This window comes from Antedon bifida, chromosome 3 (genome assembly GCF_963402885.1).
Source record: "Antedon bifida chromosome 3, ecAntBifi1.1, whole genome shotgun sequence".
NCBI lineage: Eukaryota > Metazoa > Echinodermata > Crinoidea > Comatulida > Antedonidae > Antedon > Antedon bifida.
In genome coordinates, this window is record NC_136228.1 from 7,854,015 (window position 1) to 7,868,736 (window position 14,722).

Here is a 14,722-nt window from a genome sequence, read left to right on the forward strand (position 1 = left end):
ATAGCTGAAGGATTAGTTGGAGTGGAATTTAGTCAGCCTCGGTTAAAACAATTTTGTGATTATGAATACATTTACATCCACTCACATTAGGCCTATAGCAACTTAATTGCCCATCATTTACTATATACAATCTGATATTGCAATATTCTTTTTAATAAAAACTATAGCAAGATTGAAACAATTTTCCATAAAATCATCTACTTTTGTATTTGATGCTTCAATGCATGCAAAGTCATCACATGTACTATTTTATAGGCATTTCAATCTATTTGGTTTCATTAAATAATGTCATTGCTCACGGACAGAATGTTGCTTGCTTCATGTTTTTGAAAAAAGAAAGAATCGAGTTGTAGGTCATTTCTAGTGTCAGTTTAAACGTAACGCCATCGTATTGACATCATCCATTTATGTTTAAATCCTGGAAGCATGATTAACCAGTGTTTCACTCACTGCCTCGTTTGTACAATTTACGTTAATACCTGTGATTTGAAATGCGTAGTTAGGAGTATTTCAATTACCTTGTCAACAAGTGAGCAGGAAATGAACCAGGTCAAAATAAATCTCACTTTAACGGGATAATATCAGATTTCATTCATAGAAATTTGAATAAAATACTCATCTATAGATAAGTAATGGGTTACCTCACTAATTTAGATCTTTAAATTAATGGGTTTTCACCAGTTTTCAATATATACGTTAATAAGTTACAGGGTCATAAATTACAATAAATCTCAATTTTTACAAATTAGTCATTACTGAGTTTTTTTCCTTATAGTAGTTGAATTTTACTTTTTTTTGTTACAAAATACAAAAATAAAATGTAAATAATATTTAAAATATTTTTTTTTCAAGACAATTGAGGATTTAGAGAAAAGAGCAAAAAAAGCTAACATTGAGATTGTAAGCCGTCAAAGTTTTCTAACCGACCCCGACAACGCTGTTGATGATCTTTTTCGGGAAGATGCGAGAATCATTGTTGGCGTATTCTATGTTGGAATGGCGCGGAAAGTATTTTGTGAGGTAAACAAATTTTCAATTCAATTATGAAAACTTTAACAATAAACAATATAAAAAAGATGTCATTAATTTGGATCAAACTTAGAGGCCAAGGCCTGTCTCAGAAAGACCCAACAAAACATAAAAAACTAAATAAAAAAATAATATTTGATATAAAAAGGTAAAGTTGGCAAGATACATGTACAAAAAAAATGTTATGAAAATTATGTTGTTTCTATTGAATACAGTATTAACTTGTATTGTTCAAAGGGTAAATAGGCTGGCCTGTCTATTGGAAAAGTTTGAAAAATGAAAACAAACAATATTATTTTATTTCTTGTAAACCTATTTTGACTCTATCATTCATGAAAATGTAATTCTAATTAAATTTTGAAATACCTTTGCTCTCTAGGTATATAAAAGGAAGTTATATGGGCCTAAGGTAGTGTGGTTTCTGATTGGTTGGTATCCTGATAACTGGTACGCGCAGAATGACCCGAACATTAACTGCACCGCTGAACAGCTGAAGACGGCATTAGAGAACCATTTTACAACTGAGGGGATGATGCTTAGTCCTGACCCAACGCCCTCTATATCTGGCATGGTAAGGTCAAAGTTTAGAGAACTGAGAACCTGAGAACTCAGGCCGTAGAACTGAGAACGAACATAAGCATATACCTAAACAAGAAATATTTCTTACAAAAAACGCTGCTCGCTTATTGACGTTTTAAAACAGTTTTAAAGATATATTGTTCCTCTGGAAAATATTTTTTATTTCCAATTTGTTTTTGAATGTGTCATTTTATTGTCAGATAATAGTTATTTTACCTGAAAAAAATGTGGAAATGCATATATGAGGAGGTACTTTAATTGACTCATTTGGACTCATCAACAATTCCTGTAGCGTTCCTCTTCTACAACATCAATATGCTGTCCACATTTAATTTAGTAATATAATGATGATTTTTTTTTTAATGAAAATCTATAATAATGGATTCAAAATATGTTTTTCAATTTTCAGAATGCAGAAATGTTTAAAGAGCGTATGTCAGTTGCTCTTGGCAACAAGAATCCATCAGATGTGTCTGGTTACCCAGAATCGCCTCTTAGTTATGATGCAGTGTGGTCAATTGCAATGGCTCTGAACAAGTAAGAAATGTTGCCTACACTATCAAACTTTATGTGACAAAAAATGTGCCCATGTATGGACATGATGATGTCATATCACTACCATTGGGCACATCACACTTTTTTGTCCAACTAGTTTGATAGTGTAGACGGAGCTTTAAATTGTGTTCACACTAGAGTATGTTTGTTTGTATGTATGGTGAACATAACTCTAATGTGTACAAGCCTTAACATTGAGTATGTCCATGTTTTCCATTCAACAAAACATTTTCAATATCTGTCTTTACTTTCAACTTGATTACATTTGGAAACGCATCGTTTATTACAGTAGTATTTAATATTCACCATACAAACCTTTAAACAATAATTATACATTGTATAGCAATAATATTTAACACTCTGCACAAAAAACATCTACGTTTTTATGTATAATATGACAACTTCATTTTAACTGATGAATTCAAATTTAACACGATCTGACAATTCACTTAGTATAGAAATTAGCTCATATGCTACACAAATATATTGTTAGATAATTAAATACTGCATATTTAGATATTACACATACCGTACTATAAATGTAAAATACTTTAATTCTGATATATATATTAAATATTTAAATATTAAATTCTGATATAAAATCATACTTCTTTCACACAACATCTTATACTTGATGCTGTATCTATATATCCATAGGCAAATTCAGTATACAGTGTCACATATGTATCACATGTGACACCATAGTACTATAAGGTTAGACTAAGACCTATGATACAGTCATCATATGTGATACTGTATTCTAGAATATTCCTGCGATAGTCACCACATTATAGATTTGCTACTGATAATTTGTTATACAAATTTATTTTTTGATACAATATAAATATATTATCTGTATATATATATATACAGATGAATATTACTGACTTTTAGTATTAATATAGAAAATATAAAAATACAGTATACGGTAGCAAAAAATGCATTAATTCTTAAATTGGCTGTCAGGAATTTAAAGAATTTGGATATTAAAATGACCTTATCCACCAAAACTTAATATATATTTTTTTCTCATTTCAAGCGAGGTAGCGCATCACTTTGAATTTCTAATAATATTTATATAGAGTAGGCATATATGAAAATCTTTAATATTTCAATATGTAAAATGTGTCAATGATTTAAATTTGACCAAATGTTTGTCAGGTCGTTGAACTAAAGGGAAATGAATACCCAGCGTGCGTGCGTAAATTGAGTCATAGTTTGTTGTTTGTGATGAAAATGGTAAGATTTAGTATAATGAGAATAGCATTAACGTTTATCTTGTGTTCTACAATTTGCGTTAATACTCCGCTTCATGTCAAACATTCCATCAGGATAATAGCGTTGAGTTATACGTTATTCTGGATTACCAATCTCTTTGTTATTCCCTCTTCGTAGGACATCAAACAAGCTAGCAGAGCGGGGACTAAGCCTTGAGAGCTATACATACGGTAATAAAGATGTTGCGGACGAGATCTACACGGCGCTCAACTCTTCAAGATTTAAGGGGCTTTCGGTAAACTTTTAATTCTTTTTTTTCTAACAGAAAATATTTCATGGTCTTTGGGGATGTATTTTTAAATATAATGACAGCTTGTAATATGATAATTCGCAATCATCATTCTGTAGAATTTAGTCGATAATCTGAAAATAAATTACATATTGATTTTTTTTTAAAGTAAGATATCTTTTTTTCTCTTAGAAGATTTTTTTCAAGCTTCTATTAGGAGAATATTTGATTATGGTCTTTGGTGGAAATCTAGTGGATTTGTTATATGCTTATTTATTTTATGATAAAACTGATTTTCAAGTGATGGTATTTTTAGGTATTTGTGATTAATACCGTTTTTGTTCGGACAAAAAACAATAATTTGATACAAACCAGTATACATACTGTATATACAATATAAAAGCGCCAGTATACTGTTCCGTTCATTCTTTTGTTTTTATTTTAAAATTTATCAAACATATTACAGTAGTACAGATTATTACTTAAATTATTAAATTAATAAAATGCAAAGCCTCGAAGAACGCCAAATAAGCTAAGAACGTTAAATTCTACTAATTGGATCAACAAACAATAAATTAATTAATTTATTAAAAAAGATTGGACAATAGGAATAATAATATAACAATATAAGAAACAAAATTGTCCAATATTGTACTACAAACTCAACAAAAGGGACAAACCTGCAGGTATGTTGTACTAATCATTTTTATTTGCGGAAAAAATGATAAGGTTTAAGGATTTGAGTTTATGAGCCAATCACTGCAATAGACAGACATGTAATTACCTAAAAAAATAACTTAATAATAGGTTAAATGTTGTTAAAACTGCAGTAGTATAATTTTGACATAATCCTTACATTGCCAATTTCCCTATAAAACTGGGAAGAATTTAGTTTTTTTTCGAATTGCGGTAGAAGTCATCTTGGAAAGTCAGTAAATAAATTAACGTGTAAATCATGATTTGTAGGTTTTTGCACGTATGGTAATTTTGTTTTCTGATCAAGAATGACATACATAACAACAGACATGTTCCCTTGCCTATCCAATTTGTACAGCCGCCCATTGTTACTAATTTCTCATGGACAATAAAAATGATAAATATCCTATTTTTTAATTTAAATTATTGATGAAAACCTGCCGTACAAGATGAGTTTGATATATGTGACAATTATCTTTTTACTTAACCTGACAGTTGTAAGAATTTGCTTTATAAATCAACGCGTGATGCGTTTTGATGTTTAAAATTATTGATAAATTTATCCCCTTTAGTACCATTGTTTTTGAAAAATGTCGAAAATTTAATTTAAGTAAATGGAATTGTACAAAATGTTAAAAAGCTTTTCATCCATCATAATTTTTGAATATTGTTTGTAAAACGTGAGGACACTAACAACGAACTTGTAGAAACATTAACACAATAATACTATTAGTTTTTTTTGCCTCAGTCTAAATAGAAATATGCGATCTATAACTGTAGGACAGGAAAACAGGCTTTAGGCTATTGGCGGAAAAAAAAACCAGTTTCGTATATTTAAATATGATCTATAAAACCCACTATATTCAGATAATTATTTAGCAAGAATCAACTGACCAAAACGCCTCAGATGCTATCTCCAGGCGTCTAGAAAAACAATTTCCCGAACCCCCCCCCTAGATGAATATTTTCCCATATCGGCCCCCTCTTTATCAAAATCCTAGATTCGCCCCTAAACATAGTAAAGGTTGTAGGTTGAAGTCTGCTCATGTACCATGTCTTGTTCTCAAATATTACTTTTAATTACATAAAATAAAACATAAAATAATCTTGGTTATATGCAGAAAATAAGATTATTAATTATTCATGAATGTTAAAAACCATAACGAAAGTTGTCATACTTAGAATAAGTTGATGATGTCCGTATACATTAATTATAAGCAATGTTTTTGACATTTTTGACACATTGGCCTTTGACAACCTAGTGGCTTCCCTTTTCTTGCGTAAAACTCACCACTTTATTTTTTGTGGCTACATCACTAGTGGCGCTATAAAAATGGAATGATTGAATAAATTGTGATTTTACTGATTTGTTGTCGCAGGGTACCGTTGCTTTTGACTCAACTGGAGACAGACTCGCCACCATGCAGATTGAAAGAATGATAAGTAAATAAATATTTATTTTGTGTTTTTAGTATGTATATACCAGTAGCCATTAACATAGTCACGGTTAAAAGGATGTATTATGAAAGTTTGAAAGTTATAAATAAAAAAAAATCTAAAAAAAATAATTAAAAAATATTTGAAAAAAATAAATAAATAAAAAAATAAATAAAAAAATAAATAAATTAAAAAAAAAAAAATGGAACATCACTCCTCTTTTCAAACACATTAACGTCTCATTCGAAGGACCAGGCTTAAAATTCATACAGTACAACAACAAATATGTAAACTTAAAATATTCTTTCAGTAGATAATTGTAGATTGTTTTACAAAAAACTTACAAAAATTTGTTACGTTTTCATTTATCTCTTCATAAATATATACAAATATCTGATTCATTAATAGTTTCTCCACAAGAAAAACAACAATATATAAATTACATTTTTACATAAACACGTTTAAAAATCTATTGACAGGTACAAGCTTTGTTTCCATTTAAACTATAAAATCTTGACAGCTAACATTTGTTTTTGGCCTGATGTTCCGGTTCAATGGACTGCTTTATTCATCCATAGTTTTAAAATAAGCCGTAACTATTGAGATATCACTTTTCATTTTGATTTAGAACCTTTCAAAAGGTATTACTGATGTTGTTTTATTTCTTTCTATAATCTTCTAGCATGTGACATCAATTTATTATTTGTATATTGTCATATGATACATGACATTTGATAATATTTAATGACATTTTCAGTTTTTCAACAACTTTTAGAGATAGAAAGATGAAAATATGTATATCAAATTAAAAAAAATAAAATCATTTTTAGATGGTACATATGTAAAAACTGCTTATTATGATATTGACCAAGACAATCTGACCTGGGTTCACGGAAAGGCAACTTGGCCAGGTAAGAGACTTTTCAACAAGCACATGTTACTATTGTAATACAGTAGAACCCCTATTAAGGGGACACTTTTGGGACACAACAGAGTCTGTGTCACCTTAACAGGGATGTGCCCTGAATAACAAATTGTCCCTGCAAGACCCCCTAAGGTGGTGTGGATTATGAATCTAAAGGTACGCTGTCTATAGGCTAACTACTCATACCAAACCTGAGTGCTGCCTTTTTAAATGATATTCAAATATTTGATGTTATATTCATACATTTAACCAGAAACTTGAAATAGGCAAAATATATTTGTATATATTAGTACCCTATGGATAGTGTATGTTTTAATATTAGTGTATGATCAGAATGATGGAATAAAACACTGAACGTCAACTGTTTATAATTGTTATTTAATTCCAGGTGGCAAGGTGCCTAATGATGGAGTTCAGGAGATCATTGAGTATCAGTTGATAAGCAAGACTCTTTATATACCAGTTTCTTTACTGTGCAGTTTAGTTATTGCGTTTGCATTTTTATTCCTGGTTTTTAACATACTTTACAGCCATACACAGTAAGACATTTTCAACAATTTTTACCTTTTACAAGGAGTTAGAGTCGAGAGTTCACCATAATCACTTTTCTTATACAGACATACTAAACTCCTTTTAGAAATTGTCCACATTTTTAAATGTTTTTGGTGAATATGCCATTTTAATGTCACATAATAAAAAAATTTTATCGAGACAAACAATTATTTACCTGAAAAATTTAAAGCAAAAAATGGTGAAATTGACTGGAAGTCAATGGATTTGGTTGAAATTTACAGTTTATTTATTTTTTTTATAAGTGAAAACATTATTTTTTAAGTTTTTTCATTTTTAATTTTTTGGGGAAAAATACATCTTACATATTAAATCTATTAAATTTATTTTATTTTAAAGATATTTGGAATGTTCGCAGGCCGGTGTCAACAACATTATGGTGCTTGGCTGCCTCTTATGTCTAATATGTGTTTTTTTATTTGGATTGGATAAACAGTACTTGGAGAACAGCGTTCAAGTTCCTAGAGTATGTCAGGTGTGTATGAACACCTGTATATCCAGGTGTCAATAATTAGCATTATTTAATTTTCCAGGTGTTTACCAGGTGTCATTAAAGCTCTGTCTATACTATCAAATTAGTTTGAAAAAAAAAAGTGTGATGTTCTCAAATGTGGTTGTGATGGTCGTGTCCATATATGGGTATGTCCATATATGGGCATATCACATTTTTTTGTTACATAAAGTTTGATAGTGTAGGCAGAGCTTAACTTTTCCTGTATATACTAAATTACCCAGGTGTCATTAACATAATTTATTCACATATTTTGACAGAGCACGGCTTGGTTACTTAGTATCGGCTTCAGTCTTGCTTATGGTGCCCTTTTTGGTAAGATTTGGATGGTTCATCAATTGATTACAAAAGAGAAAAATGTTAAAGATGACAAAACGAAAAGAAGGAAAGTTAGCGTAGAGGTAAATTATTACTTTTTCAGAGACATATTCATAATTTAAAAATTAGAACTCATATAATCAATGTATGACACAGTTTTGTTATTTTTAAGTTTGTGAAACTTTCACAATGTCACAAATGAATTCTTATATATGTTTCTTGTTTGTTGGGGATTTATATTTATTATTACAATATATCTATGCTAGATTAGATCATGCATACCCTCAAATCTGGAGCTTAAAGATGCAAAGGACACAACGTAATTGACCAACCAAAAGCCACGACAATTGTTGTTTGTGATTGGTCGATTCTCTTAAATTTGCGACTTACGTTCTTGTATTACATCCTAGTGGGAACCAAGCTTAAACAAGTCCCAATTTATGAATGAGAAAATGTCACCCATGCCCACATTTTCACTAGTTACTGTCATGGCCTAAGATTACTTAAAATTGAATTGAATTTTCTCCAATTAAATTGAAGATTCATTTAACCTCATTTTTGTATCCTTACAGGTACATGTGTGATAGGTGTCTAGAGGACTTAAATAGTGAATTTAAGCTCATTTTTGTATCCTTACAGGTACATGTGTGATAGTGTCATGGTCCAGAGGACATAAAAAGAGAATTTTCTCGGTATACAATTAAATTGATTTAACCTCATTTTTGTGTCCTTACAGGTAGTACCAACATGGAAAATATATGCATTAATAGGCGTCAAGGTTCTTATAGATGTTATTGTTCTTATTATCTGGCAAGTGATTGATCCACTGAAACTAGAACCTACAAGCTTTGGAACCGAAGAAAATATAAAAAAAGATGAAAAAATTAATCAAGTATTAGAGATGTGTGAATCAGACTCACTAAAAATCTGGTTAGGTATGCATGAATTGTTTTAAAGAAATGATAAAAATGTATCATATCATATTTTCCAATTAACACAAACAAGTGGTAAAGGTAAAAAAAATCTATGTTATTCCTTTTGACCATTTACTGTACACACAACGCGGAGCGGATGGGCAGTCTCTGCTCAGGATACATACAGATTCTACTTGGGACAAGCTATGCGTTTTTTCGCTTACCGTCACCTCTCGCCTGTAAATTGGCCTTTTTCCTGTAATGTAGGGTGTTTGGAGGAATGTATTGGTTTTAGGATTTAGAGAGGTATTTTGGGCCAAAAAAAAAAAAAAAAAAAATAACAAAAATGCTTTACAATTTTGAGACTGCGACTTTTTGAGAAAAAAAAATTCAAGAAAAGTTTTGACATTAGGCATAACTTGGTAGGACCACTATATATAAGTAGAAGGGGTGTTGAGGATACTCGAACACCCTTTTCTTTTTGTCCAAAGAAAGTGTACAGTTGATGCATCTTTTGGTCACTGTCTCAGCTAAAGCAGGGTCATACCATATCAATTATCCATGGTTGTAACCATTATATTGTTGATTTATTTGCAGGTACATTGTATGCTATTAATGGCCTTCTTCTACTCTTTGGTATATTTCTTGCCTATGAGACTCGTAACATGGCTGTCAGAGATATTAATGACTCAAAATATATTGCAATGGCAATATACAATGTGGTGGTAGGTGTTATTAATTATTAGGGATCATGTAAATATTGTTTACTGCAGTTACTAAATATTGTCACTGAAACAGTATGTGTACCCACACAAGGCTTGCTGAATAACATGTTAAAGAGTAAGCTATATATACTATAGCTACTACAGTAATTATGATGATGTAATGTTTCCTCTTTTCTGCTCTAACTACATATCATCAACATCATTATCATCATTATCATCATCATCATCATCCCTTTCTTCATCATCATCATCATCATCATCATCATCACTTTACCTTTCATCATCATTATCACATCATCATCATCACTTTACCTTTCATCATCATTATCACATCATCATCATCATCATCACCTTACCTTTCATCATCATCATCATCCCTTTCTTCATCATCATCACTTTACCTTTCATCATCCTCATCATCATCACAACATCATCATCACCTTACCTCATCATCATGATTCATCTTTTCTTTCATCATCATCATCATCATCATCCCTTTCTTCATCATCATCATCATCATCATCTTCCCTTCATCATCACCATTCTTTATCATAGTTCTCCTGCTCATCACAATTAACTATCATCACATTTTATTATCATCATCATAATCATCCTCTACTCATCCTTGTCATATTATAATGGTTGTCTCTTTTATTTCCAGGTTCTGTGCATAATCACAGCACCTGTCACATCCATTATTAGGACCCAGCCAAATGCTGTGTTTGGATTTGTGTCATTTTCAATTATCATCTGCTGTGCTATAACCCTAGGTGTCATTTTTGTGCCAAAGGTAATGTATACGTCTGCTTCCTACATTTTAATTGGATTTTATGTCAAACAATTAAAATACAATCAAATAATAAAATTCAGGTGTAGTAGAATCCCTCCTTTGGGACACCCTATTCATGGGGCATCTCCTTTTTATTTTAGTTTCAAAAAGATAATTTATATTTTTCATTTTTCCACCAGAAGTATGTATGTATCTGCTTCTACATTTTAATTGCATTATAGGTGCAAACAATTAAAATGCAAGCATATAATAAAAGATACATTTTCCATGGAGACTTTTCTGTAAAACCAAAAAAAGGGAATATAATATATATTACATTATATATACACTATTGCCGACCCCTATTTGTTGATACTTTGTCGAGGGCGTCCCCTTAAAAGGAAGTCTACTGTTTTTTCTTGTAAAATTTTAAAGTTTGTAACATAAACTATCGCTGCCAATAGAAAAATTACTTTTATTACATTCTTCATTCCTATAAACCATTCTCCCTTAACCAGACTTTTGATGGAGTTTGGTCATTGCAGGGAAGGGTTAAATTACAATTTAACTCTTCCCTGGTCATTGTAATAAGAATAAGAATTTCAACTTCTTTGGCATTTTGAGTGTCTATACTGAATAAATAAAAACAAAATGGATGTCTTTGCGTAATTAATCTAATGTGACTCTCGGTAATTGAATTTTCATCAGTACAAAAAAAGGAATTGGAATATTCAAAACAATTGATTTTCACAAGAATGCTAAATGGTGGCTGTACAAATCCATCCATCCATCAAAATTAACTAGTTTACATAAATGTTTTGTATTTGAATTTTCTTGACAGATTCTTTACTTAAAGAAGAACCCATCTGGAGAATATAATAAAGCGTATCTACAACATTTACCTACCAAAGAAGATACAGAAAAACAAATTAAGTTAACTTCGGAAAATGAAGGAATAAAAAGACAGATAGCAGAGGTAATATTTATTTCTATCTTTTCATTTCAGGGGACGCCAATAAGGGGAAATGTCCTGACCTTTATAAAAATACTAAAACCACTTTCCGCATTCTCACTCCTGAGGACGATCAAAGCATACTGATCGAAACATTGAGAAACTCAATACTTTTCTTTTCAGAACTAATATACGTAGTATTCCAAAAACTTCATATTAACATTTGATTTCGCCATGCAAACCTTCAAACAATATGAAACTTTTTTAGTTTAAAATGTTTTATAAAGTTGTTTTTTTAATCAAATTGTTGATTTGTTTTTAAAGAAAGAAGCACATATACGATACTTACTGGAATGTATTGAAAAGAAAACAAGAGAAAAAACTTTAGCAGACAATGAAGAGAGGAGCCAAGCACGGTTTAGATCATCTAGTAGCCGTTTGGCACCGGGTAAAATTTCTCCAGGACGAATATCTTTTGAAGATAGTGCCTTTATTTCAACTTACACTAACAGTGGGACAGTTGTTACCAATGTAGGAGTCAAAATTAACGCACCACATGGTTCAGACGAAGAGTTTTCAGAAACATATTTGTGATTTTTTATGTTTGTAAATTGACTCTTATTTCGATGGAGAACAATTGAAAGAATTCACAGTCAGCTGCAGCTGGGTTTTATAAAGCTGGATTAACAATGTTACTACACAGACTATACTGTATTGGATTGAGTAGAACACAAAGAGATGCCCTCTGACTTACAGCAGTGTACTGTATTGGATTGAGTAGAACACAAAGAGATGCCCTCTGACTTACAGCAGTGTACTGTATTGGATTGAGTAGAACACAAAGAGATGCCCTCTGACTTACAGCAGTGTACTGTATTGGATTGGGTAGTACACAAAGAGATGCCCACTGACTTACAGCAGTGTACTGTATTGGATTGAGTAGTACACAAAGAGATGCCCTCTGACTTACAGCAGTGTACTGTATTGGATTTGGTAGAACACAAAGAGATGACCTCTGACTTACAGCAGTGTACTGTATTGTATTGGATTGAGTAGAACACAAAGAGATGACCTCTGACTTACAGCAGTGTACTGTATTGGATTTGGTAGAACACAAAGAGATGCCCTCTGACTTACAGCAGTGTACTGTATTGGATTGAGTAGTACACAAAGAGATGCCCACTGACTTACAGCAGTGTAATGTATTGGATTGAGTAGAACACAAAGAGATGCCCTCTGACTTACAGCAGTGTACTGTATTGGATTGAGTAGAACACAAAGAGATGCCCTCTGACTTACAGCAGTGTACTGTATTGGATTGAGTAGAACACAAAGAGATGCCCTCTGACTTACAGCAGTGTACTGTATTGGATTGGGTAGTACACAGAGATATGCCCTCTGACTTACAGCAGTGTACTGTATTGGATTGAGTAGAACACAAAGAGATGCCCTCTGACTTACAGCAGTGTACTGTATTGGATTGAGTAGAACACAAAGAGATGCCCTCTGACTTACAGCAGTGTACTGTATTGGATTGGGTAGTACATAAAGAGATGCCCTCTGACTTACAGCAGTGTACTGTATTGGATTGAGTAGAACACAAAGAGATGCCCTCTGACTTACAGCAGTGTACTGTATTGGGCAGGACTCTCACAAAGGATCAGCTCTTTTAAAGAGAGTTTTCAGACAATTGGGGTGTCATACAAAAGGAGGATTTTCAACTAACACATGAGTGTCTTGTTCTGGATTGGGCATTTCACTGAGTGATGCTCTTCTACAAGAGTGTGCCATCTGTAGAGGATATCAGGAGTAAATAGATAAGGTGCTCTTTTAAAGTGGATTAAACACTCCATGAGAATCTCCTAGTTACAGTAGGCCAAGAATGTATTACATTGTCGATTATGAGTTTTTTTTAATGCATTTTAGTTGTATGAAACAACATACAATAGCCTACAAAACAACTGTTTTTAAATAAAGAGTTTTAATATTTTTTTTTAATCTTATAAAATATTAGTGAATACAATATTATAAACATTAGTTATTGACATAATAATGACACATATTATATATTAAACAGTGGTGGAAATGTACAGTTCAGAGTGTATGACGTCAGTGATTGATATTTGTGAATTTATACACTACATTCAAATACGTTCCTGATATATAAATACAAAATATCTACAAATAATTATTAGAATTACACTAACAATTTTATAATAAAATACAAAAATATGTCAAACTTAAATATTTAATTTTTTAACATTCGAAATAACAAGATTTGGTCGATTTACAGAACCTATACCATAAATTAGATTATTTGTTTTATTTTTTTATTGCAGTATGTTTAAGTAACATACAGAGTATGAACCGTATGATTAATGTGAATGCTTCGATTTTTTAGTAAAGCTCTGTCCACACTATCAAACTTTATGTGATCCTAGTCAAGCTAAGAAGCTAACCCAGTCAAGAAAGCCCTTCAACAGTCGGACCCAGCATATATTTGGATGCTAGAGAAGACTGCCTCTTGGATGCAACTGGCATCAGTGGGAGGAACAAAACTGTACTGTACTGTACATGGACACGATGATGTCATATCACTAACATATTTGGGCATATCACTTTTTTGGCTCAGTTTGATAGTGTAGACAGAGCTTAAGACTATATTAAGGTCAGATCGAAGTTTGTGTGAAAGTAGATGATTAAGATTTTATACATTTTTAGAAGAAGTGAATAGAAATAAATTTGTACAAGATGAAGGTAAAATAGGTGAACTAGGTATTAAGATATATGTACATAACTGTAGTACTACTCTATTGCTCTTTTAAGTCAACAATTTGACAGGATACTCCAAAACACTTCGAAAATAGACGCAAATAAAACTTTGTTAATGGTCCTTTTTATAATAATATATATCATTTTGTTTAACAAATCCAGTAAAGAATTTACTCACATTCTTTAGCTTTTGCCATCTTGGCTGATGGCTTGATCACAAGTGATCCGGTCCACTGCTACTTCCTGTAAATCTGTTGTTGTCATTTCATACTTAAGAGCGGTTCACTTGTGATCAAGCCATCAGCCAAGATGGCGAAAGAGTAAATTCTTTACTGGATTTGTCAAACAAAATGATATATATTATTATTATCTACAATCCTACACAATGTACTTATTCACTTTCACTCAAAAATTAATTTGGACAATTACAAAATATGTGTTTTTTTCTATCTAAGTATTTGAA

The 14,722-nt window shown here is 31.5% G+C and overlaps 1 protein-coding gene across 1 annotated transcript in view; it reads left to right on the top strand.

The window, feature by feature from the left end:
• LOC144838846 (gamma-aminobutyric acid type B receptor subunit 1-like) overlaps positions 1-12,189 on the top strand; it is a 71,911-nt gene extending 59,722 nt beyond the window's left edge. The window contains exons 4-17 of the mRNA XM_078694354.1: positions 853-1,020; positions 1,409-1,600; positions 2,018-2,145; positions 3,559-3,676; positions 5,746-5,809; positions 6,634-6,714; positions 7,117-7,267; positions 7,638-7,773; positions 8,070-8,210; positions 8,864-9,062; positions 9,639-9,766; positions 10,428-10,556; positions 11,377-11,511; positions 11,812-12,189. Of these exons, the coding sequence (XP_078550480.1) occupies positions 853-1,020; positions 1,409-1,600; positions 2,018-2,145; positions 3,559-3,676; positions 5,746-5,809; positions 6,634-6,714; positions 7,117-7,267; positions 7,638-7,773; positions 8,070-8,210; positions 8,864-9,062; positions 9,639-9,766; positions 10,428-10,556; positions 11,377-11,511; positions 11,812-12,081 (2,040 nt within the window). The 3' untranslated portion in view covers positions 12,082-12,189. The remainder of the gene's footprint in view (positions 1-852; positions 1,021-1,408; positions 1,601-2,017; positions 2,146-3,558; positions 3,677-5,745; positions 5,810-6,633; positions 6,715-7,116; positions 7,268-7,637; positions 7,774-8,069; positions 8,211-8,863; positions 9,063-9,638; positions 9,767-10,427; positions 10,557-11,376; positions 11,512-11,811) is intronic.
• The last annotated feature ends 2,533 nt before the right edge of the window (positions 12,190-14,722 follow it).